Consider the following 26,701-nt stretch of genomic DNA (forward strand, 5'->3'; position numbering starts at 1 on the left):
TTTGGCTTCTTGTTAAGTGACTTTTTTTGGGTGGATTCGGTCTTGCACGTGGAGGGTTTGGGTGTGGGCTTTGGTTGGTGTGGCCGCGGCGCTCCCGTCGGGCGGTGCATTCTGCGGTGGAGGTGCTTGGCACAAGGAGGCGGGGTTATGAGACGAGCCTCACACAGTGTGTCTCCGCAGCAGTTTTATGATCGCTCAGCACTAAAAGTATATTACACACATACAGTTGTTGACAAAATACACTGTACATTATATACCTCAGCTAACTACACTATGGAAATGTATAATATAATTCATATAGCAATACAGTGTCACTGCACAGCAGGCCAGCAGTTAGCGAGTCGCAATCCATGTTGAGGCACAAATCAGTGACGTGCCTCAACTGGCTGCTGATCACCGCACCGTCTCTTCTCAGTATTTGAACGGCAAATGTAAAAATAAAAATAATCTAAAACTGGTGAAGTTAAATGGAAAATAACTTTAGTATAATCACTGGATACATATAAATATTTAATTATTTTTTTTTTCTTTTTACTTTTTTTTTCTTTCCATGATGGCAGGTGAGGGCCCGCCTCCCCTGCCTCTAGTGACCGCACGCCACTGGTATATATAAATGTGTAATGTGTGTGTATATATATATATATATATATATATATATATATATATATATATATATATATATATATATATATATATATATATATATATATATATATATATATATATATATATATATATATATATATATATATATATATACTGTATATATATATTATATTATAATATATATATATATAACATTTTTATTTATTTATTTATATATATATATATATATATATATATATATATATATATATATATATATATATATATATATATATATATATATATATATATGTGTGTGTGTGTGTGTGTATATATACCTGTATATGTGTATATATATATGTATATGTGTGTGTGTGTGTATATATATATATATGTGTGTGTGGGTGTGTGTGTGTGTGTGTGTATATATATATATATATATATATGTATGTGTGTGTGTGTGTATGTATATATGTATGTATATATGTATATGTACAGTATATGTATGTATGTATGGTTGCTAAAATCCCTTTATGCATCCGTGTAAAGTTTGCAAACAGGCCCTTTTAGCAGCTGTGGCTGTAAGCGACGTCTAGTTTTAATTCCACAAGATGGCACTAACTGAAGTGTTTGAAGTCGTCTGCATGCGTTTGAAAATGTTGAAGTGATCAGTGCTATTAATGCCGACTGAGCAGTTAGTTTTTTACAACATTGGTTGTGTTGCTGCTGAGAATTACCATGTGATCCAAGAGAGCTACTTTCCAGTGCTCCAAATCATTATTAACGTTTCAAAAATGAAGTAGATGTATGGTACTGTACCTTAATGAATAATGTTTTTTTTGACTGCAAAGCCAGACCGTGTTGTAAGTTCCGTTCCTGGTACTGTAGTCATCACTGCACTCTTCCTGGTGTGTGATTGCCTACCACCATGTCTTTTTAGTGCACATGTGGAAAGACTCTACATCCGCTGGCACTCTTATCTTCTCAATTTGTGATGAGGATGACTCACCTCCACACCGTGTCCAGGATGTCCTGGTTCCTGCATCTGGAGGCGTGCTTTCCTTTTTAAACTTGATCCTGGGACATGAAGGGAATAAGCGGTAGAAAATGAATGGATGGATGGATGGATGTTTTAATGAGCACGTGCAACAGATGCAGGAAATCACACCCACAACTTCCCGCTTATGAGCCACTTGAAATAAGTATAGGGCAGGTATGTTCCATTGTTGGAGCAAGGTGATTCATTTCTGCCATTCATGTAAAACTTCCTGCTGCTCAGGTATGTCCACACCTTTCACACAGTCATCAGATGCTGCCATGTGCACACACAAGGTCAGTGGTTCTCAAACTTTTTTTTGTCATCCCCCACTTTGGACAAGGGGGAGTTTTCAAGCCCCACCTGCCCCCATCGCCCCAACAGAACGCTAATGCCAAGCTTAACATTTTCAAATGTATCGAACGTCAAGTAACATCAAGTTTTATACATTCAAACTCAATAACATAAAATAAAATCAAGTTCAATAATAAATAAAATAACTGTGCAGCTGTGGTATAACTTGCATCAAGTTCAATATCAAATAAAATAACTTGCATCAATTCAATAATAAAAAAAAAAAAAGTGTTATAACTTGCATCAAGTTCAATAATAAATCAAAAAAAGTGTTATAACGTGCATCAAGTTCAATAATAAATCAAATAACTTGCATCAAGTTTTTTTTTAATCAATAATAAATAAAACAAAAGTGTTATAACTTGCATCAAGTTCAATAATAAATCAAACAAAAGTGTTATAACTTGCATCAAGTTCAATAATAAATAAAAAAAAGTATTATAACTTGCATCAAGTTCAATAATAAATAAAAAAAAGTGTTATAACTTGCATCAAGTTCAATAATAAATCAAATAACTTGCATCAAGTTTTTTTTTAATCAATAATAAATAAAACAAAAGTATTATAACTTGCATCAAGTTCAATAATAAATAAAACAAAAGTGTTATAACTTGCATCAAGTTCAATAATAAATAAAACAAAAGTGTTATAAATTGCAGCAAGTTCAATAATAAATCAAATAAAAGTGTTTTAACTTGCATCAAGTTCAATAATAAATCAAATAACTTGCATCAAGTTCAATAATAAATACAACAAAAGTGTTATAACTTGCATCAAGTTCAATAATAAATAAAACAAAAGTGTTATAACTTGCATCAAGTTCAATAATAAATCAAATAACTTGCATCAAGTTCAATAATAAATCAAATAAAAGTGTTATAACTTGCATCAAGTTCAATAATAAATCAAATAACTTGCATCAAGTTCAATAATAAATGAAAATAAAAGTGCCACTTTGCAATCTTTGCCAAAAAAAAGGAGGACAGGGCAGGTGAACATGAGTTTTCCAGTACTCCAGCATTAGTGGCTGCAATGAGCCTGTTTTGCACTGCACAGCTTTTCAAATGGGGGTTGCAGGCTTGACACTGCCACTGTTAAAACCTCATTGAATTCGGGGCTGAGCTGCCTTGACGCGAGTGCTTCCCGGTGAATGACACATTGTGTCCAATGCGCATTTGGCGCAACCCTCTTTATTAGAGCCTGCAGCCCGTTTCTTGACTTTGCCATGCGCGCAAAAGCCCACACAGTTTTCCCATTTAAGGTCGTGTTCTTTGAGGAAACTGTCCATTATCTTGAACAGCTCATCAGCAGTGGCTCTATTTTTGATGTATTTGCAAAACAGCAAATCCTCGCACAGTGACTCGCCATTCACAAAGCTTCCGCTTAGCCCCGCCCCCATTAGTTACTGTTGCTATGTCAGTAAACTTTCGCTCCTACCTAGAAATGTAAAGCCTACAGGAAAAATAAGTAATTTACATTTATCTATATAGCGGATTTCACAGACAGAATCACAAAGTGATTTACAGTGTGTATAGAAAATGAAAGCATAGTAAAAAAAAAAATCAAAGAATATAATAATAAAAAAATCAAAGTGAAATTTCCTCCCGTTCCTCGCGCCCCACCTGTCATGTCTCTATTCCCCACCAGTGGGGCGCGCCCCACACTTTGAGAAACGCTGCACAAGGTGATGTGTCACTTTGATGCTGCAAGTTGGCCTGCTAATGCACTCTGGATGATGTAACCACAGTCATAAAGACTTTGTTTGTCTGTGTCACCTTTTGCCTGCTTCATCTTCTCATCCACTTGCTTTTCTTTTCCCCCCTGCAGGATCGTGCTGTCAACCCCTCTGGCAGTGCTCTCCTACTTCCTCATTTGGTACGTCCCACCCTTTGAGGACCGCAAAGTCATCTGGTACCTCTTCTTCTACTGTGTCTTCCAGACCCTTCAAACTGTGAGTATGAAACGCACAAGGTGTCATTAAAATGCTTGTCAAGTCAAATGGATTTTGCTGAAATGAAGGACTTAAATGGTTTTAAAAAGCATGAAATACAATGTCCAAAAGCATTCAAATATTTCATACAAATGTGTAGGCCTGGGCCAATAGTCAATAAGTAAATTCATTGATTGATGATAGAAAATGAACTCTTTGGTGAGCCAACACCTGACCCACTTTTACAAACTGGTGAAAAAACTGCATTTCAAGATGTTCAGTATTTATTGAAGTGCAATTTTTGCTAACAGAGATTGAGAGTATATTTTCTTTTTATGTTTGTTTACCTATTTAGAATAACTAAGTTATTGACCTTCCAATTAAAATGACTACAGTAATGACACATATGTTTCTTGCCTTTTTAAAGGGTTACTTGCCTTATTAGTAGGGGTGTAACGGTACACAAACATTTCGGTTGGGTACGTACCTCGGTTTAGAGGTCATGGTTCAGTTCATTTTCAGTACAGTAAGAAAACAACAAAATATAATTTTTTGGATTATTTATTTACCAAATTTGCAAAATCTTCCACCAAAAATATTTATCTTAGTGTAATATTTGATGTGAAGTAATGGGAAACTTGGATAAGTCAATAATTCATAATAACATTGATTTTGATTCAATATTATGTTTTGAGCAATGACAGTTTGAAAGAAAAAAAAACAGCTTTGTTTTATTAGTCAACATTGCAACTTTTTCTAAATGACATTTCACCTTTAAGCTTTTTTATTTCACTTTTGTTATGTTTTTGTTGATTTGAATAGTATTTTTAGAATGTGCCGTGGGCCTTTAAAACATTAGCTGTGGGCCGCAAATGGCCTCCGGGGGCACACTTTTGACACCCCTGCTATAGATAATAAAAAAATTAAATGTGATAAATCTATGGATAAAAAGCAGATCCTGGCGACGCATGCGCGTTTATCATAACTCTCTCTCTCTCTGTCTCTGCCCCTCCCTCACCAATGCTGCTGCTGTTTTGTTTTTAACCCCTTCTTAGCCCTGAACGTACATTGAAAATACACGCAACCCTAACTCAAAATGCCGGACATTTGAGGCATTTAAGAAAGTCCGCCCTGACAGCTCCGCAAAAGAGGACATGTCCGGTGAAAAGAGGACGTATGGTCAGTCTATCCTAGCCCGTTAGCTGCTAGCATGCCGCGTTTTGTGCCTCGGTGTGCATTGTTTACACAACATGCGTTATGCTACTTAATATGTCCGTGTGGAAACTCGTTCGGTACACCTCCGAACCAAACTGGAACCCCCGTAACGAAATGGTTCAATACAAATACACGTACCGTTACACCCCTACTTATTATTATTATTATTATTATTATATTCTGATTATAGTATTGCGTAATTTGGCCACAGTTAATGCAAACCTTTACTTTGAAGTATTTAACTTTGCATGACCTTTGAACTGTTGAACTTGTTTCCACAAATACAAAAAGAACACAACAATTTTGAAAAGTTGAAATAAAATAAGTATAATTGAATATTTTGTGGAGTCGTGTGAATGTGGTACCTGTATAGTTTTCTCTCTGGGCTGCTAGCAATGCAGTGTGTGTGCATGATTGACACTTCAGTCTGCTGAGGAGAGGATGCTCCCCCAGCTTTTGCTGGTGTGCACAAAGCACTTCATGTTCACGTTCAGTCTCTGGCTCACAGACACATGTGCTTCTGAGTCTGACCATTAAAAACACACACAAGAAGTCTTACCTCTCCACAAGAAATATTGTCAGGTCTACACACACCATTGTAGGATTGCAACATCCCACTTTGTGTGAGAGGCACAGGTGGATGGACGCTGCATTTTCACATTATTTGCGTGCAAGTTATTTTGACCTTGTCTGACCCAAAAGTGAATGTTTTTTCAGTGCTTCCATGTGCCGTATTCTGCCCTCACCATGTTCATCAGCTCCGAGCAGAAAGAGAGGGACTCTGCCACTGCCTACAGTGAGTACTGCAATCTATACAATATGTTATTCCACTTCATTGTCTCCCTGCCCCAATTAGGGATGACTGTGGAGGTTCTAGGCACCGTGCTTGGTACCGCCATCCAGGGTCAGATTGTGGGCATGGCCAACGCGCCCTGCGTCCCAGGTCCAGGCGGCATCTTGGCGAACATGAGCAACTCGTCAGCGTGGACCGGCCTCAACGGCACAGAGCCTGTCATCACTCTGCAGCACACGGTGCGTGCATCGCCCTCGCCCTCGCCCGCTTACCTTCTCAAGCTCAGGGAAAGTACATTTGTCAATTTGTTTGTCCACAGAGGACGGCCTACATGATCGCCTCCGGTGTCATCTGCTTGATCTACATCCTGTGCGCCATCGTGCTGTTCTTTGGCGTGAAGGAGATCAAAGGTGAGAGTTGTTGGTGTTCCTCACAGCTGTCTTGAAATCTCATCTCCTGACCAGCAGCAAGGACTCATCTTTTCTTTCTTTTCCCTTCCAGAGTCCAGTCGTCCCAAGTCCAAACCCTTATCCTTCCTGCAGGGCATCAAGCTTGTGATGGGACACGGGCCCTACGCCAAACTGGTCATGGTCTTCCTCTTCACCTCCTTAGCCTTCATGGTACGCATTTACAAGTGATGATGCAAACAAAAAACATCATCTATTAAAAAAAATGCATTTCTTTTTATACATTTTCCAAGCACATTTATTGAAGCTCCCTAGTGTGTGAATGTTGTCTGTCTATCTGTGTTGGCCCTGTGATGAGGTGGCCACTTGTCCAGGGTGTACCCCGCCTTCCGCCCGAATGCAGCTGGGATAGGCTTCAGTACCCCCTGCGCGCCCAAAAGGGACAAGCGGTAGAAAATGGATGGATTTCACATTGCTGTCTTCTTTAGTGCCTCTGCTGGCTGCTGCCAAGTAGTGCACTTAATTTTGTCTATAGATTGTTAAATATCGATGGGTGTAACTAGTACCATTGTTAGTACACAGGCTCAAACACTTGGCGGGAAAACAAGCACTCAGGACTCAGACACACTGCTTCTGGGTAATGTTGCAAGTTTCCATGCCAACTAAGCAAACATTTGCTCCAAAAGCTCCACTTTTCAAAATGCTCTATCTCATGGCTAATTTACATTGCATGTTAGCGATCCACCGATTATCAGCCGGGCTGATTATTGTTTAGTCTTTATTTGAAGGGACAATGTACAGAAACATGAAGCTCAAAGACAGATATGTTCTGTACCAGATTATAGCTAAATAGCTCATTTCCATCTGCAGTCCCTGGCTACCTAAATTAAAGGGATACAAAAATCATGCAATAAAATTATGACAATAAAATCATACACAAGTATTAAGAAAAAAGTCATAAAATGCCCTTTCATGGACACATACTTAATATACAATACAAGCACCCCTCATTTACATCATCACACAAAGACAATACATGCTTTTGTTCACATCTGTCATCATTTGTAAAAACAACCATGATTTTAACACACACACCTCACAATTTACAATAAAAATGCTCTCATGGATAATTATATTATAATAATTATCAACACCATTGTTTGTCATTTTGACGTACATCTGTATCGGTTTTTGTTTAGACAACTTTTATCAGCTCCAAATATTGTTTATCAGCCCTGCAAAAAAACAATTGGCCGATCTTTATTGCATATGCCATGTCCATGCTAGCGATTAGCGATTTTACATGGCGATTTCAAGACCTCCAAAGTTGGTACTAAAAACTACAACTAAGCTGCACAGCCGATGTGTAAAAAGTAAAAGACTTACAGTACAAACACTTTAAAGGACTCAAGGAAAACAAGATGGGCACTACTTGCCGATACACTACTGCCATCTAACATCTTGGAATTGCAACTGCATGCAAAGTCTACTATATAATACTTGCAAATGAGATTGTAAGAAAACAACTGGCCAGTCATATCAGTTCAAGTAGCGGGGATTGCTAGCGTGTACTAATTGCTACTAATGGTAATTGTTGTTTGTTCTGCAGCTCCTGGAGGGAAACTTTGCTCTATTCTGCAGCTACACACTGGGCTTCAGAAACGACTTCCAGAACATTCTTCTGGTCATCATGGTGAGTCCAAAGACACACACACAGCAGCGCAGGTGTGATTTCAGGTAGGCTGTTGCCATAACGATGTCCCTCAGCGGCCAAAGTTGAGCCGTGACCTTCAGAGTGTGGACAAAAGGCTTCTCTCTCACATAAATTGTTAGCAGCTACAAAGCTGCTCTGTCTCTACTTCATTAGTGCACAATGGGCTCCTCATAGTGCGTGTGTGTGTCCAGCTAAAATGCCATCCCATTCCCACAGCCGCGGCACTTGGCGGGAATCTGGTCATTTTCTTGAAACAAGCCAACGTACTGTGGCAGACGAGGCGAGGAAAGGCTTGAGCAGATTACCTTGTTAGATCCTTGGCTTCATGCAAAGGATTATGGAGCAGACATGGAGTATTAACATTTATTTGGAGAGATGACTTTTTCCACTAATGATGTGTGCTGCTAGAAAACAAGGCAGCTCCTGCTGGGATGAAAGGAAATAGAAACATGACAGTAAGGAGGGCAGACCATAAAAGACAATCTGCATCCATTTGTTCTTTGGAATCATTCTTTTCATGTGCTTGGATGGCAAAGGTGTGGTCAACCAGAGTGTAAATGTACTTTTCGTGTGCTTGGATGTCAAAGGTGTGGTTAACCAGGGTGTAAATGTCCTTTTCATGTGCTTGGATGGCAAAGGTGTGGTTAACCAGAGTGTAAATGTCCTTTTCATGTGCTTGGATGGCAAAGGTGTGGTTAACCAGGGTGTAAATGTCCTTTTCGTGTGCTTGGATGGCAAAGGTGTGGTTAACCAGAGTGTAAATGTCCTTTTCGTGTGCTTGGATGGCAAAGGTGTGGTTAACCAGAGTGTAAATGTCCTTTTTGTGTGCTTGGATGGCAAAGGTGTGGTTAACCAGAGTGTAAATGTCCTTTTCATGTGCTTGGATGGCAAAGGTGTGGTTAACCAGAGTGTAAATGTCCTTTTCGTGTGCTTGGATGGCAAAGGTGTGGTTAACCAGAGTGTAAATGTCCTTTTCGTGTGCTTGGATGGCAAAGGTGTGGTTAACCAGAGTGTAAATGTCATTTTCATGTGCTTGGATGGCAAAGGTGTGGTTAACCAGAGTGTAAATGTCCTTTTCGTGTGCTTGGATGGCAAAGGTGTGGTTAACCAGGGTGTAAATGTCCTTTTCGTGTGCTTGGATGGCTAAGGTGTGGTCAACCAGAGTGTAAATGTCCTTTTCATGTGCTTGGATGGCAAAGGTGTGGTCAACCAGAGTGTAAATGTCCTTTTCATGTGCTTGGATGGCAAAGGTGTGGTTAACCAGGGTGTAAATGTGCTTGGATGGCACAGGTGTGGTTAACCAGAGTGTAAATGTCCTTTTCATGTGCTTGGATGGCAAAGGTGTGGTTAACCAGGGTGTAAATGTGCTTGGATGGCACAGGTGTGGTTAACCAGAGTGTAAATGTCCTTTTCGTGTGCTTGGATGGCAAAGGTGTGGTCAACCAGAGTGTAAATGTCCTTTTCATGTGCTTGGATGGCGAAGGTGTGGTCAACCAGAGTGTAAATGTCCTTTTCATGTGCTTGGATGGCAAAGGTGTGGTTAACCAGAGTGTAAATGTCCTTTTCGTGTGCTTGGATGGCAAAGGTGTGGTTAACCAGAGTGTAAATGTCCTTTTCATGTGCTTGGATGGCAAAGGTGTGGTCAACCAGAGTGTAAATGTCCTTTTCATGTGCTTGGATGGCAAAGGTGTGGTTAACCAGAGTGTAAATGTCCTTTTCATGTGCTTGGATGGCAAAGGTGTGGTTAACCAGAGTGTAAATGTCCTTTTCGTGTGCTTGGATGGCAAAGGTGTGGTCAACCAGAGTGTAAATGTCCTTTTCGTGTGCTTGGATGGCAAAGGTGTGGTTAACCAGAGTGTAAATGTCATTTTCATGTGCTTGGATGGCAAAGGTGTGGTTAACCAGAGTGTAAATGTCCTTTTCGTGTGCTTGGATGGCAAAGGTGTGGTTAACCAGGGTGTAAATGTCCTTTTCGTGTGCTTGGATGGCTAAGGTGTGGTCAACCAGAGTGTAAATGTCCTTTTCATGTGCTTGGATGGCAAAGGTGTGGTCAACCAGAGTGTAAATGTCCTTTTCATGTGCTTGGATGGCAAAGGTGTGGTTAACCAGAGTGTAAATGTCCTTTTCATGTGCTTGGATGGCAAAGGTGTGGTTAACCAGGGTGTAAATGTGCTTGGATGGCACAGGTGTGGTTAACCAGAGTGTAAATGTCCTTTTCGTGTGCTTGGATGGCAAAGGTGTGGTTAACCAGGGTGTAAATGTCCTTTTCATGTGCTTGGATGGCAAAGGTGTGGTTAACCAGAGTGTAAATGTCCTTTTCATGTGCTTGGATGGCAAAGGTGTGGTTAACCAGAGTGTAAATGTCCTTTTCGTGTGCTTGGATGGCAAAGGTGTGGTTAACCAGAGTGTAAATGTCCTTTTCATGTGCTTGGATGGCAAAGGTGTGGTCAACCAGAGTGTAAATGTCCTTTTCATGTGCTTGGATGGCAAAGGTGTGGTTAACCAGAGTGTAAATGTCCTTTTCGTGTGCTTGGATGGCAAAGGTGTGGTCAACCAGAGTGTAAATGTCCTTTTCATGTGCTTGGATGGCAAAGGTGTGGTTAACCAGAGTGTAAATGTGCTTGGATGGCACAGGTGGGGTTAACCAGAGTGTAAATGTCCTTTTCGTGTGCTTGGATGGCAAAGGTGTGGTCAACCAGAGTGTAAATGTCCTTTTCATGTGCTTGGATGGCAAAGGTGTGGTTAACCAGAGTGTAAATGTCCTTTTCGTGTGCTTGGATGGCAAAGGTGTGGTCAACCAGAGTGTAAATGTCCTTTTCATGTGCTTGGATGGCAAAGGTGTGGTTAACCAGAGTGTAAATGTCCTTTTCATGTGCTTGGATGGCAAAGGTGTGGTTAACCAGAGTGTAAATGTGCTTGGATGGCACAGGTGTGGTTAACCAGAGTGTAAATGTCCTTTTCATGTGCTTGGATGTCAAAGGTGTGGTTAACCAGAGTGTAAATGTTCTCCTCACAGCTCTCTGCCACCCTCACCATCCCCTTCTGGCAGTGGTTCCTCACCAAATTCGGGAAGAAGACGGCAGTTTACGTTGGCACATTGGTAAGGCCCAAAACAGTTTTTGAAACCATGTGGTTTTAGTCTTTTTAAATAAATAAAATCCTCAGTGAATATTAAGGGCCTACTGAAAGCCACTACTAGCGACCACGCAGTCTGATAGTTTATATATCAATGATGAAATCTTAACATTGCAACGCATGCCAATACGGCCGGGTTAACTTATAAAGTGACATTTTACATTTCCCGCTAAACTTCCGGCTGAAAACGTTTCAATATGATGACGTATGCGCGTGACGTCAATGGTTGAAACGGAAGTATTGGGACACCATTGAATCCAATACAAACAGCTCTGTTTTCACCACATAATTCCACAGTATTGTGGACATCTGTGTTGGTGAATCTTTTGCAATTTGTTTAATGAACAATGAAGACTGCAAAGAAGAAAGCTGTAGGTGGGATCGGTGTATTAGCGGCTGGCTGCAGCAACACAACCAGGAGGACTTTGAGATGGATAGCAGACGCGCTAGCCGGCGACCTCACCTTGACTTCCGCCGTCTCCGGGCCACCGACCGCATCGGGGATCGGGTGAAGTCCTTCGTCGTACCGTCGATCACTGGAAGGCAGATGAGCATGGGTGTTGATGAGCAGATGAGAGCTGGCGTAGGTGCAGAGCTAATGTTTTTAGCATAGCTCTGTCGAGGTTCCGTAGCTAAGTTAGCTTCAATGGCGTCGTTAGCAACAGCATTGCTAAGCTTCGCCAGGCGGTACAGCATTAACCGTGTAGTTACATGTCCAGAGTTTGGTAGTATTGTTGATCTTCTGTCTATCCTTCCAGTCAGGGGCTTATTTTTTTTGTTTCTATCTGCAGTTAAGCACGATGCTATCACGTTAGCTCAGTAGCTAAAGTGCTTCACCGATGTATTGTCATGGAGATAAAAGTCACTGTGAATGTCCATTTTGCGTTCTCGACTCTCATTTTCAAGAGGATATAGTATCCCAGGTGGTTTGAAATACAAATCCGTGATCCACAATAGAAAAAGGAGAGAGTGTGGAATCCAATGAGCCAGCTTGTACCTAAGTTACGGTCAGAGCGAAAAAAGATACGTCCTGCACTGCACTCTAGTCCTTCACTCTCACGTTCCTCATCCACAAATCTTTTATCCTGGCTCAAATTAATGGGGTAATCGTCACTTTCTCGGTCCGAATCGCTCTCGCTGCTGGTGTAAACAATGTGCAGATGTGAGGAGCTCCACAACCTGTGACGTCACGCTACTTCCGCTACAGGCAAGGCTTTTTTATCAGCGACCAAAAGTTGCGAACTTTATCGTCGATGTTCTCTACTAAATCCTTTCAGCAAAAATATGGCAATATCGCGAAATGATCAAGTATGACACATAGAATGGATCTGCTATCCCCGTTTAAATAAAAACATTTCATTTCAGTTGGCCTTTAAGGTGAATGCCTTGTTCACACTGCAGATCAATTCCAATTGTTGTTGTTTTTGCCCATATGCGACTGCTATCACATTTGTCTCATTTGAGTGTAAACAGTGCAATTATGAGATTTGCATAGCCATCCCAGGCCTCTGTCTAATTTAGAAATAAATTGTGTATATATATATATATATATATATATATAAAACGACGCGCAACGAATTATTTTAAGGTGGAATGTTCTCTATGTAACAGCTGTGCATGTGTAAATGTTATGATCAATAACAGAGACACCAATAAAACACCCGCTCCCTCCTCCTATAGTTCCTCTTTCACACACACACACACACACACACACACACACACACACACACACACACACACACACACACACACACACACACACACACACACACACACACACACACACACACACAGACACAGACACACACACACACACACACTCACACACACTCACACTCACACACTGCTGCTCCTACCTCTCCTCCAGTGATGGGGAGAAAAAGCTTATGAAAAAGTCAGTGTGTAATTGATGTCAGTCTGTCAAGAAGATACTTGTAAATATTGATGTTAGCTAATGCTACTACACTGTTATTATACTTATCATGTAGTCATTTTAAAGAATCATTCAAAATATTCCCTAAAAAATGGAAGTGTCAACCTTCAACTTTTAATTGGCTGTGTGACATACATAACCTGCTGATGTGTACACATATTAATCATTGCAACTATACACTTGGTGCACTAATGTACTCTTTAAGGTACTTTAACTTAACTTAACAATACACTTGTTATCATTGGTGCACTAAAGTACTCTTTAAGGTACTTTAAAGGCCTACTGAAATGAATTGTTTTTATTTAAATGAATTTTTTTTATTTAAACGGGGATAGCAGATCTATTCTATGTGTCATACTTGATCATTTCGCGATATTGCCATATTTTTGCTGAAAGGATTTAGTATAGAACAACGACGATAAAGATTGCAACTTTTGGTATCTGATAAAAAAAGGCTTGCCCCTACCGGAAGTAGCGTGACGTAGTCAGTTGAACATATACGCAAAGTTCCCTATTGTTTACAATGATGGCCGCATGAAGTGAGAGAGATTCGGACCGAGAAAGCGACAATTTCCCCATTAATTTGAGCGAGGATGAAAGATTTGTGGATGAGTAAAGTGCAAGTGAAGGACTAGTGGGGAGTGGAAGCTATTCAGATAGGGAAGATGCTGTGAGAGCCGGGGGTGACCTGATATTCAGCTGGGAATGACTACAACAGTAAATAAACACAAGACATATATATACTCTATTAGCCACAACACAACCAGGCTTATATTTAATATGCCACAAATTAATCCCGCATAAAAACACCTAGGTGTTTGTTATGCTAGCTCCTAGCTACTAGCTCGAGCTAGTTATAGCTCGAGCGGGTAATATGGACGGGATCCCGTATATATATCCCGCCAATACAATTCAAACACCTGCACAACACACACACTCACTCAGCCCAAACAACCGTTCACCTAACCCAAGGTTCATAAAGCTTATATATTTAATCAAAGTTACGTACATGACACGCACGTACGGGCAAGCAATCAAATGTTTGGAAGCGCGCGGGTGGGACCTGATATTCAGCTGGGAATGACTACAACAATAAATAAACACAAGACATATATATACTCTATTAGCCACAACACAACCAAGCTTATATTTAATATGCCACAAATTAATCTTAATGCTAGCTCCTAGCTCCTAGCTACTAGCTCGAGCTAGTTATAGCAAGCGATCAAATGTTTGGAAGCGCAGCTGTGTACTCACGTTATCGCAACTGTGTATCCAAATCAAAGTCCTCCTGGTAAGAGTCTCTGTTGTCCGAGTTCTTCCATCTTGACTGCATCTTTCGGGAATGTAAACAAAGAAGCGCCGGCTGTGTACGTGTTGTTGCTGACTTCCCTCGCAAAATAGACACTTCGCACCGACAACTTTCTTCTTTGCTTGCTCAGCTTCTTTCTCCATAATGCAATGAACAAATTGCAACAGATTCACCAACACAGATGTCCAGAATACTGTGGAATAATGACATGAAAACAGAGCTATTTCGTATTGACTTCAATGGTGTCCGAATACTTCCGTTTCAATGATTGACATCACGCGCATACGTCAACCCTCAGAGGCATTTCGAACCGGAAGTTTAGCGGGAAATGTAAAATGTCACTTTATAAGTTAACCCGGCCGTATTGGCATGTGTTGCAATGTTAAGATTTCATCATTGATATATAAACTATCAGACTGCGTGGTCGCTAGTAGTGGCTTTCAGTAGGCCTTTAACTTAACAATACACTTGTTATCATTGGTGCACTAAAGTACTCTTTAAGGTACTTTAACTTAACAATACACTTGTTATCATTGGTGCACAAATGCACTCTTTAAGGTACTTTAACTTAACAATACACTTGTTATCATTGGTGCACAAATGTACTCTTTAAGGTACTTTAACTTAACAGTACAAAAAAATAATTTAAAAAAACAATACAGTTGTTATCATTGGTGCACAAATGTACTCTTTAAGGTACTTTAACTTGCAGTCTGTTTTGGCGTGGAAGAGCACATCCTTGCTAGGCTAACATTGCAGTGATGTTAGCATCCCCTTAAAAAGTAGGTAGTTGTGAGACACAATAAGGTGTTTAAATGCCTCAGTAAGTGCTAATAGTACCGGTAAAGTCATCTCATTAAAATAGCAGCTACTTGGGGTGAGGCGTCTATTGTTCTGCTAATTATGACAGCTGCTGATGTTCCTCTCCCAGTCTGTAGTCCCCTTCATGATCCTGGTGGTGTGTTTGAAGAGCAACCTCATCGTCACCTACATCGTCTCCTTCGCCGCCGGAGTGGGAGTGGCCGCAGCTTTCCTTCTGCCATGGTGAGAAGCCTCGCCGCACGCCCTTGGAATCGTCAGGTCTGACTGTCTCCTCCCCTCCATCAGGTCCATGCTGCCAGACGTGGTCGACGACTTCCAAGTAAACAACCCACAAGCCACCGGCCACGAGGCTCTCTTCTACTCTTTCTACGTCTTCTTCACAAAGTTCGCCTCCGGAGTCTCGCTGGGCATCTCCACCCTCAGTTTAGAGTAAGTCATCACTACATGACAACCTTTTCATCTCCACTCTGTTTAGAGATGCTAACATATGATGCTAACATGTGATGTAGTGACACGATGCTAGCATGTGATGTAGTAACCTGATGCTAACATATGATGCTAACATATGCAGTGTTTCCCATAAACTGCCAAGATACCTGTGGCGGTGGGGGTGTGGCTATGGGTGTGGTCACCATGACATCATCGAGTAATTTGCATAATTTACTACAATATGATTTTCTGTAAAAAGGCTCAAAAAATGTATACTTACTGATTAATAATAACAGTTTTGTTTTAAACGTCATCCATCCATCCATTTTACAATAGAATTACAACACTTTATGTACATATTTATATACAGATTTGAACAATAAGTTATTCACTGAAATATATTTATTATAAATGATAAATGGGTTATACTTGTATAGCGCTTTTCTACCTTCAAGGTACTCAAAGCGCTTTGACACTATTTCCACATTCACACACTGATGGCGGGAGCTGCCATGCAAGGCGCTAACCAGCAGCCATCAGGAGCAAGGGTGAAGTGTCTTGCCCAAGGACACAACAGACGTGACTAGGATGGTAGAAGGTGGGGATTGAACCCCAGTAACCAGCAACCTTCCGATTGCTGGCATGGCCACTCTACCAACTTCACCACGCCGTCTGTGGTTCTTACAAAAAATATATCTTATAAAAATATAAAAGCTAAAATGTCTCTGAAAGCTCTGCCCCTTTAATTAGTGCATACTAAATCATTTAACTTTAGCCTACTACTACAAGCATATTATTTACCAGCAACATAAAGTGAAACAGAGGCAGAGGTGTCCTGCCACATTTAGTAACAAATAAACAGAAAACAGTAGTGGTGGTAGATAGACACAAAGCTTCATCAAACATCTGATCCACTGAACAAAGAGCTCCAAAAATCTTGATCCTACACTTCTCTTTTGTAAAGTAAATGTGAACAGCCTATATGGGCATCTACATCAACTATATGATCATCTACATCTACGTCTACATCAACTATATGATTTGCCTGAGAAGCTGGACAGGACAAAAAAACCCCGGAATAATCTGTTTGTGGCTGCCTTAATTCTTTCATGGCGGGCCGCCACAAATAAATGAATGTGTGGGAAACACTGATATGATGCTAAGACGTGATGTTTCCTGCGTGTAGTTTTGCAGGCTACATCTCCCGAGGTTGCTCTCAGCCAGCAGAGGTGGACATGACGTTGAAGGTTCTGGTGTCGGCCGCTCCCATCCTCCTCATCATGATCGGCCTGGCCATCTTGTACACCTACCCTATTGACGAGGACAAGAGGCAAGGCAACAGGAAGTTGTTACAAGAGCAAAGGTAACAGCATCTCCCCCTGGTGTCTACAATAAACATAACAGCATCTCCCCCTGGTGTCTAAAATAAAGTACTGATCTTGACTTTGGCCCCGCAGGTATGAAGCAGACTCTGAAACTGAATCCACTGAACTTTCCCACATGATCTAAGAAGACTGACTCTTGGCCATCAGACTCTTGTCCAAGAAGACTGACTAAGTGTTGTCCAAGAAGACTGACTAAGTGTTGTCCATGAAGACTTGGCCATCAGACTCTTGTCCAAGAAGACTGACTAGTGTAGGAAGACTAAGTGTTGTCCAAGAAGACTGACTAAGTGTTGTCCATGAAGACTTGGCCATCAGACTCTTGTCCAAGAAGACTGACTAGTGTAGGAAGACTAAGTGTTGTCCAAGAAGACTGACTAAGTGTTGTCCATGAAGACTTGGCCATCAGACTCTTGTCCAAGAAGACTGACTAGTGTAAGAAGACTAAGTGTTGTCCAAGAAGACTGACTTGTGTAGAAAGACTAAGTGTTGTCCAAGAAGACTGACTTGTGTAGAAAGACTAAGTGTTGTCCAAGAAGACTGACTAGTGTAAGAAGACTAAGTGTTGTCCAAGAAGACTGACTAGTGTAAGAAGACTAAGTGTTGTCCAAGAAGACTGACTAGTGTAAGAAGACTAAGTGTTGTCCAAGAAGACTGACTAGTGTAAGAAGACTAAGTGTTGTCCAAGAAGACTGACTAAGTGTTGTGTAAGAAGACTAAGTGTTGTCCAGTCACGCTGCTGCTACTTTCTTCAACAGGCTGCACAACAACACTTTTTTTGTTTGTTTATTTTTATAATTGTTTTGCATGTGTGAATATTTCCTCTGTGATATGAACTCGCTGGCCAAAGCCTTACTTACTTTTTGTACTGGCAAGACCTGCTGGTGTTTGCTCCCTCATCAAAGTGCACAAGTGGTTTTTCTAGTTGACGTCCACAAACATGAGGCCTTAGTTTCAGCTGAGTTCTCTGGCAGGAAGAAGGAAAAGCTCCATCTTGTTGTTGTCCTGCATGATGCAACATCTTCATGGTGGCTCTGACTGACAAGTGCAATGTGAAGGTGTGGACAGCCACAACTACAAATGTTATTTAAGTATTTATTAGATCTGATTTGAGCTGCAAACTTGTGCAGTATTTAGTACGTTTGACTTGAAAGCATGTTGCTTCTACGTGTGCATGATGGGAAGGAGAGATGTCATATCCCTGGATGTGATTCATGTACATACAGTGTCTATGTTATACATATTCCACATGCTCCTGACAACTGGAGCCTTCATGTAAAGTTGTGTCAAATATTGTCTTTGAAATCCTTTTTATATTTTGTCATCGTTTCTCTCATCCTGTAAATGTTTGACTTGGATTTCCCTGCTGAGGCTGTGAGCCAAATGTGTGAGCTTTAATCCTGGAGGGACACACACATGCCTTGTACATGTAAATATTGTATGCAACACTTGTAAATATCTTTGATATCTTTGTGACTTGATGTACCCGTGCTGTGCTTATTTAAGGAGACTGTTTGAAGGCAACAATAAATGGAAATGGAAAAGTCATGAGCTTTTCATCTGTTTGTTCAAATAAAGTACATTACCTGTTTACACAATTCAAGTAGGACAAAGTAATCCTGCATTATGTGGCCTGAGACCACAGACACGGGACAGCATAAAAACAGCACTTCTGTCATACAAAGGATCTTTAAATAATGTTTTTGCAGTGTGGTTCTAAAAAACAGCATACAAAGGACCGCTGACTTGTGTTTTTGTAGTTTTAAAAAAACAGCAGTTTACTCCTGTCAATAATAGCATCTTTAAGAAAGTAAAGTGTTCTGTCTGATCGAGGATCTTTGATCACTGTTGTGTAGTATGTTCTGAAAAACAGCAGAACACTCCTGTCGTACAAAATATCTTTGACTTATGTCTTTAAAAACAGTACTGTCAATAACACTTTTAGGATCCTAAAAAAACAGCAAGAGAGGATCTTGACCAATGTGTTTGCTAAATGTTTTTAAAATGTTATGTCCTACAATCATGAGGAAAATAGCTAGAATCATGACGAAATAGCTAGAATCATGAGGAAATAGCTAGAATCATGAGAAAATAGCTAGAATCATGAGGAAATAGCTAGAATCATGAGGAAATAGCTAGAATCATGAGGAAATAGCTAGAATCATGAGGAAATAGTTAGAATCATGAGGAAATAGCTAGAATCATGAGGAAATAGCTAGAATCATGAGGAAATAGCTAGAATCATGAGGAAATAGCTAGAATCATGAGGAAATAGCTAGAATCATGAGGAAATAGTTAGAATCATGAGGAAATAGCTATTATCATCAACTGTGGTTGTTTTTAAAGGGCTTTATAAATAAAGTTGGTATGGTATAGGAAATAGCTATAATCATGAGGAAATAGCTAGAATCATAAGGAAATAGCTAGAATTATGAGAAAATAGCTAGAATCATGAGGAAATAGCTAGAATTATGAGAAAATAGCTAGAATCATGAGAAAATAGCTACAATCATGAGGAAATAGCTAGAATTAGGAGAAAATGGCTAGAATCATGAGGAAATAGCTAGAATTATGAGAAAATAGCTAGAATCATGAGAAAATAGCTAGAATTATGAGAAAATAGCTAGAATAATGAGGAAATAGCTAGAATCATGAGGAAATAGCTAGAATCATGAGGAAATAGCCAGAATCATGAGAAAATAGCTGGAATCATGAGGAAATAGCTGGAATCATGAGGAAATAGCTAGAATCATGAGGAAATAGCCAGAATCATGAGAAAATAGCTGGAATCATGAGGAAATAGCTGGAATCATGAGGAAATAGCTAGAATTATGAGAAAATAGCTAGAATCATGAAAAATAGCTAGAACAGGGGTCGGCAACCCGCGGCTCCGGGCGGCTCTTTGACCACTCTGATGCGGCTCAGCTACACACTTGCCGACCCCCCCCCCCCCCCCCCCCCCCCCCCGATTTTCCCAGGAGACTTGTGGATCTCAGTGTCTCTCATAGATAACTCCCAGGGAAAATATAATCCTATTTACACTCTAATTAGCAGAGGTGTGGACTCGAGTCACATGACTTGGACTCGAGTCATGAATTTGATGACTTTAGACTGGACTTGACAAAATGTAAAGAGACTTGCAACTCGACTTGGACTTTAACATCAATGACTTGTGACTTCACTTGGACTTGAGCCTTTTGACTTGACATGACTTGCTACTTTCCCCAAAACCTAAAGTTTAAAAAGTTATTTGGGAGAAGCTCCGTAGCTTTCATTTTCTACGTGTGTGTGTGTGTGTGTGTGTGTGTGTGTGTGTGTGTGTGTGTGTGTGTGTGTGTGTGTGTGTGTGTGTGTGTGTGTGTGTGTGTGTGTGTGTGTGTGCGTGTGTCTATCAGCGTGTGTGCTGCGTGTCAGCTGGTGTGCTGTCAGTACAACAGCCAATCAAATGAGATCTAAATTGTTTTCATCACACAGCTCTCATCCAATCAAATTGCAGGACAACCACCGAACATGAGTTGTCAAACAACGCGCCAGTGAGAAAGATTTATACCAAAGTTGGTTTCGTTCTGGTATTAAAACTACGACTTGATCACGAATTGCCGTATGCAAATCACGCAGTTCGAATATCACAGACGGAGACGCAACAACTTCCAACTTCGTTCGACATTTGAATTTGCACAAAGAAGGGTAAGTTTTGAATGTAATCTAACGTTTATTGGCTAAGTAACATGACTTTTATTTGCTGTGTAGTTCAATCAGTGAGGCTGCAAAGCAGGGGTGGGCAATTAATTTTCACCGGGGGCCGCATAAGCAACCCGAGCACTGCTGGAGGGCCACACGACAATATTTCAATTACATTTTGCTCAATATTATTTTTGATATACCGTAAGATAAATAATAATGATGATAATAATAATAATAATTTAATTGAACCTAACTTAACTTTATACAAAAGCAGATTGCTTTTGATGGTCACTTTATCCTGCACTATCCAACATTTTCCCCCATCAGATTTGGACAACCATCTGTTGTTAAAAATAGTTTTTAATCATATTTATTTTATATTGTTTTTTATATTGGTTTTATATGTAATTGTTTTTTCTTTTTATTCAGTCATTGGTGGAGCTAAGGATAATATTTGAATATTGTTTGTAATATTGTTGTGCAGCACTTTGGAAACATTTTGTTGTTTAAATGTGCTATATAAATAAAGTGGATTGGATTGTCACACCTGCCAGCTTGTCCCAACACGCATTTACCTCAGTGAACAAGTCATTACCTGTGCTTGTCTCTTTAATTGACTGCATCACAGCTCTCATCCAAAGCTAGCGTAAAACAGTCCATGTCTCCGGGCATATCAGTGCAACAGAGTCCAATAAGCACTCCTTAATAAACTCTCATGCGCGCACGACATAGATGTTTTTTAAACTTTATTTTGTCATTTGTAATTGCGCCGTTCAATTCACTCACAATCGCACACGCGCATACGTCCACACGGAAGTAATACAAATAACGCTTTTCAAAACAAAAGCAGCACCGTTGTATTGCACACTCGACATAGATACTTTTTGAAATTTATTTTGTAATTTATGATTGGCCTCACGCGGGCCGGACAGTGATGCGCAAAGGGCCGTACAATGCCCAGGTCTGCTGTAAACTCACTGCTAACGTCATAACCATAGACATCTTATAAGGGTACGCAGCATCGAGCGCTACTGGCGCAGACGAGACGCGGGGCCGCCATCTTGGAGTGGTGATCCGCTCCACTCAGTGCAATTCATTTGGCAGGAGCAATGAACTGTCAGCGCATTTAATTCATCTTACCTCACTGAATACCACTCATTTTCACGCGCTTCTTTGTCATACGTGTATCTATGATAAAGGACACACGTTTTATTATTCATAGTTTGCTTAACAGTAATAGAATATTCTTATACGCTATAAGTGACCAGACGTCCGAGATTAAAACTGGGAATATAATCCCAGAGAAGGGGAAAAAACGATCAGCTATTTTTAAATTGAAGAAACAATATGATTACGTTATATATACATGCTACATAAACTATGTATGAATACATTAGATATCTATATATCTTATAGACCGTATCTCTGTTGCTGCAGCAGCAGAGAGTTTATTCTGTCTTGACACTTTGTATTGATATTTTGTATTACATTCTTCCCTTAAATGATCATGTTTACAGTGATTGTTTTATATGTATTTTTTATGTATGTCACTTTGGATAAAAGTGTCTGCCAAATACTTAAACATATATAAACACCTGAAAGTCTTCATATCAGCTAAAACCACCAATCTGTTTCACTGGATTCAGAATAAAACCAAATTCTGTTTTACCCAACAATGTTAGTATTTGAATATTGTTACTTGAAGACTTATTCCTGGTTACAATTATACTGTTAAGAAAGTATTGTCTTGTATTTTGCCTAAAATGAGAATGCATCATAATCAGTGGCAGCTGGTGAATTTTCTTTTAGGTGGGGCTGAAAGTTTGTAAACCAAACCCCTGTAGGGCCGTCATCCTCCCCCAGAAGATTTATTTGTGATTTTCACATACAAATATTGAAGATCTTTGCTCCTTCTCAACTCTGTGGTAATGTTATTTTCATAAAATACAACCATTAGTACATTAATGTTAAATCTTACTTGTGAAAAGTAATCCGCCGATTCCTATTTTCAACAGTCCGCTCATTTGAGCAGGAAAACGCTGAACACCATCTTTGTTTTCTACCTGTCAACTGTCAGTTTAGGCTGCTCGCCGGCTCCTCATCACCACTTCAAGATGCAAATTGCTCGCGTCACAGCAACCAATATTGCGTCTACTTATAAGATGTTTATGGTTATAACGTCATTGCAAACACGGCAATATGTTGCGTCCACTGCAGTTTGCTACCTTATTCATACTTTTTGTCAAGTGATTTTTTAAGCTGGGTTGCATGAAGTACCTACACATAACGTTACGTTAGTCAATGTATCACACACAGTAACATAATGTTAGACGGCGGTCAGCAGCACCGCGTATTTTAGCCACCTACAAAAAGACAAACATAGTCAAATAAAGGTCAGTTAAAATGTATACTATATTAAGAATATGTGTACATATTGCATAGGGCCCTGACATCTAAAAAGTGCAACTCTGTTCATTGTTATGTTCATGTATTTGTTATGTTTTTCATGTGTACGCACACATCAACACACATACAGTATGAGATGAGATCAATGAGACTTATCTCATTGATCTCATCTCAACAAGAACAGAATAGAAAGTGCTGTGGAACTAGTTACAATGCAATATGCCATGGAAATACAATGTTAACACTTTTGTGCAAATAAGTACAGTTGCACTTGTTTTTGCAAATGTGTTTATTCTGTAAAGCAATGAGTTAAATGTTTAAAATTGTTTAAACTATTAAAATGACTGGTTAATAGTGCTATTATGAATTGCAATGTCAGTACTATTTTCTTTCCTGCTATTTCAAATGCACTTGTTTTAATAAATAAATACAGCGGTTTAAAAGCATACACAATCTGTGTAAAAATATTAGTCTGAGGTTAAAAGGACTTGAAACTCTAAATGCAGGACTTGTGACTTGACTTGAGACTTTCCAGTCTTGACTTTGGACTTGACTCGAGGGCAAAGACTTGAGACTTACTTGTGACTTGCAAAGCAATGACTTGGTCCCACCTCTGCAAGCTACTAGTTAAAGGAAGTGCCCTAATTGTACTGCAGTAATTGTCCTCTATGGCATTTACAAACAGCGTGCCAGCCCGGTCACATGTTGTATGTTGCTATTATTTCACATGTTGTATGTTGCTTTTACCTGTACACATAGGAGACAGCAAAGCATACTTAGTCATCAGCCACACAGCTTACACTGACGGTAGCCGTATCAAACAACTTTAACATTGTTACGTTACAAATATGCGCCACACTGTGAACCCACACCAAAACAGAATGAAAAACACATTTCTGGAGAACATCCCACCGTAACACAACATAAACACAACACAACCAATACCCAGAATCCCATGCAGCCCTAACTCTTCCGGTCTACATTATACACCCCCGCTACCACCAAATCCCCCCACACATCAACCCCCCCCCCCCTCCGTGCGTTGGTTGAGCGGAAGAGTTAGGGCTGCATGGGATTCTGGGTATTGGTACCGTCAGTGTAAGATGTGTGGCTGCTGAGGTAGTACGCCTTGCTGTCACTTTTGTGATCAAGCTGAAACTGCATTGTACATGTGATTGAACAGGTACACTGTTTGGGCAGGCTGTAGACGGCGCCAAAAGCAGTGCCATCACGCTCTGATGTTCAGGAGTCCCCTGGGAAAAATGAAAGGGTTGGCAAGTATGACGCTATCAACCGCCATTTGGGCCAAATTTGATGTTAGAGCCTGTGTCTGAGACCCCTGTTTAATATAGCACTAAGCTTTGTATGCGGTGTTTTTCATTTTAAATTAAAAAATTTTTTTGTGGCTCCCATTATTTTTCTTTAATTTGTGAAACTTCCCAAAATGGCTCTTTGAGTGGTAAAGGTTGCCGACCCCTGACCTAGAATCATGAGAAAATAGCTAGAATTATGAGGAAAATCATGACAAAATAGCTAGAATCATGAGAAAATAGCTAGAATCATATGAGGAAATAGCTAGAATCATGAGGAAATAGCTAGAATCATGAGAAAATATAGCTAGAATCATGAGGAAAATAATGAGAAAATAGGTAGAATCATGAGAAAATAGCTAGAATCATGAGAAAATAGCTAGAATCATGAGGAAAATATAGCTAGAATCATGAGGAAAATAATGAGAAAATAGGTAGAATCATGAGGAAAACCATGAGGAAATAGCTAGAATCATGAGAAAATAGGTAGAATCATGAGGAAATAGGTAGAATTATGAGGACATAGGTAGAATCATGAGAAAATAGGTAGAATCATGAGGAAATAGCTAGAATCATGAGGAAATAGCTAGAATCATGAGAAAATAGCTAGAATCATGAGGAAATAGCTAGAATCACGAGGAAATAGCTAGAATCATGAGGAAATAGCTAGAATCATGAGGAAATAGCTAGAATCATGAGAAAATAGCTAGAATCATGAGAAAATAGCTAGAATCATGAGAAAATAGCTAGAATCACGAGGAAATAGCTAGAATCATGAGGAAATAGCTAGAATCATGAGGAAATAGCTAGAATCATGAGGAAAACCATGAGGAAATAGCTAGAATCGTGAGAAAATAGGTAGAATCATGAGGAAATAGGTAGAATCACGAGGACATAGGTAGAATCATGAGAAAATAGCTAGAATCATGAGGAAATAGGTAGAATCATGAGGAAATAGCTAGAATCATGAGGAAATAGCTAGAATCATGAGGAAAATCATGAGAAAATAGCTAGAATCCTAAGAAAATAGCTAGAATCATGAGGAAATAGCTAGAATCATGAGAAAATAGGTAGAATCATGAGGAAATAGCTAGAATCATGAGGAAATAGGTATAATTGTTGCATCGATGACTCGACAGTCGATTATTATTCCTGGGAGTCCAAGCAGGCAAACAGGCAGAATCATCGCTGATGCAACATTCTCCTCTTCTGCTGCCGCGTCGCCCCCAGGTTAGTTTGTTGTATTTATAGTTGATACATAGTTGTATTTATAGTTGATACATTATGAGTTGAGTGCAGTGACGTCACGCCAGGTGAACTAGCAGCTGTTTTACACTCTTTTACCTTTGATAGCTGCGCATGGCTCACTTGCTAGCTAGCGAGCTAACAGCTAGCTGCTGCTAATCACCTTTTTGTCAACATTATTCTCACTTTGGAGGCTAACTATTTCATTTAACCCTTTTCTAAGGATAGCGAGTGTTGTTCCCAAGTCAATGTTGTATCACAGTTGTTTTACAACTGTCATTCATTCAGGCGCACGTGTAATAGTAATACGTCATTTTAGATAACAATAATTGTCATCTAATTTGTCCTTTTTACTTCAGGACATTGTAGACTACATTTATTTTACAAACATTATTGTTAAATTACTTCAGAACATTATATACTACATTTATTTTACCAACATTTTATTTAAACTACTGCAGGACATTATATACTACATTTATTTACCAAAATTTTAGTTAAACTACTGCAGGACATTATAGACTACATTTATTTGACCAACATTTTTGTTTGCGGTGACATTCCTTGTCACTGATCCGCGCATGCGCCAACGCTGCTTCACTTCAATTGTTCAATCTCTATATAAATGACATTTGTAAAGTTACAAAAGATTTAAAGTTAGTATTACTTGCAGATGTTACAACAGCGTTTTATTCAGGAAATAACACACAAAAGATAATATAAATAATAACAGAAGAAATGAACAAATTAAAAAGATGGTTTGACAAAAACAGACTATCTTTAAACTTTGGTAAAAGTAAAATAATGCTATTAGGTAACAGTAGAAGAGAAAGTCAAACACAAATAGACGGAATATAAATTGAAGGAGTAAATAAAACCACAATTCTAGGTATGATGATTGATTATAAATTGAACTGGAAATCCTCATGTAAAAAATATACAACATAAAGTAGCAAGAAACACGTCAATAATGAATAAATAAAACATGTTCTCGACCAAAAATGACTTC

At 39.6% G+C, this 26,701-nt stretch overlaps 2 protein-coding genes across 7 annotated transcripts in view; both read left to right on the forward strand.

Annotated features, from left to right (window-relative positions):
* Positions 1-18,595, forward strand: part of mfsd2ab (MFSD2 lysolipid transporter A, lysophospholipid b) — a 32,654-nt gene extending 14,059 nt beyond the window's left edge. For 3 of the 5 annotated variants that reach the window (XM_062029326.1, XM_062029327.1, XM_062029328.1), the window contains exons 4-14: positions 3,803-3,926; positions 5,838-5,916; positions 5,977-6,152; positions 6,233-6,323; positions 6,415-6,533; positions 7,930-8,013; positions 11,051-11,134; positions 15,346-15,458; positions 15,522-15,665; positions 16,852-17,028; positions 17,123-18,595. In XM_062029326.1, coding sequence (XP_061885310.1) covers positions 3,803-3,926; positions 5,838-5,916; positions 5,977-6,152; positions 6,233-6,323; positions 6,415-6,533; positions 7,930-8,013; positions 11,051-11,134; positions 15,346-15,458; positions 15,522-15,665; positions 16,852-17,028; positions 17,123-17,174 — 1,243 coding nt within the window. In that variant the 3' untranslated portion in view covers positions 17,175-18,595. The remainder of the gene's footprint in view (positions 1-3,802; positions 3,927-5,837; positions 5,917-5,976; positions 6,153-6,232; positions 6,324-6,414; positions 6,534-7,929; positions 8,014-11,050; positions 11,135-15,345; positions 15,459-15,521; positions 15,666-16,851; positions 17,029-17,122) is intronic. The other 2 variants (XR_009822135.1, XR_009822136.1) reach the window with 2 other exon arrangements.
* Positions 18,596-20,572: 1,977 nt separating this feature from the next.
* Positions 20,573-26,701, forward strand: part of yars1 (tyrosyl-tRNA synthetase 1) — a 28,275-nt gene continuing 22,146 nt past the window's right edge. The window contains exons 1-2 of one of the 2 annotated variants that reach the window (XM_062029334.1): positions 20,573-20,734; positions 24,321-24,411. In XM_062029334.1, coding sequence (XP_061885318.1) covers positions 24,376-24,411 — 36 coding nt within the window. In that variant the 5' untranslated portion in view covers positions 20,573-20,734; positions 24,321-24,375. Of the gene's footprint in view, positions 20,735-24,320; positions 24,412-25,601; positions 25,678-26,701 lie in introns of those variants that run through there. The other variant, XM_062029333.1, reaches the window with a different exon arrangement.

Source organism: Entelurus aequoreus, linkage group LG20 (genome assembly GCF_033978785.1).
Source record: "Entelurus aequoreus isolate RoL-2023_Sb linkage group LG20, RoL_Eaeq_v1.1, whole genome shotgun sequence".
NCBI lineage: Eukaryota > Metazoa > Chordata > Actinopteri > Syngnathiformes > Syngnathidae > Entelurus > Entelurus aequoreus.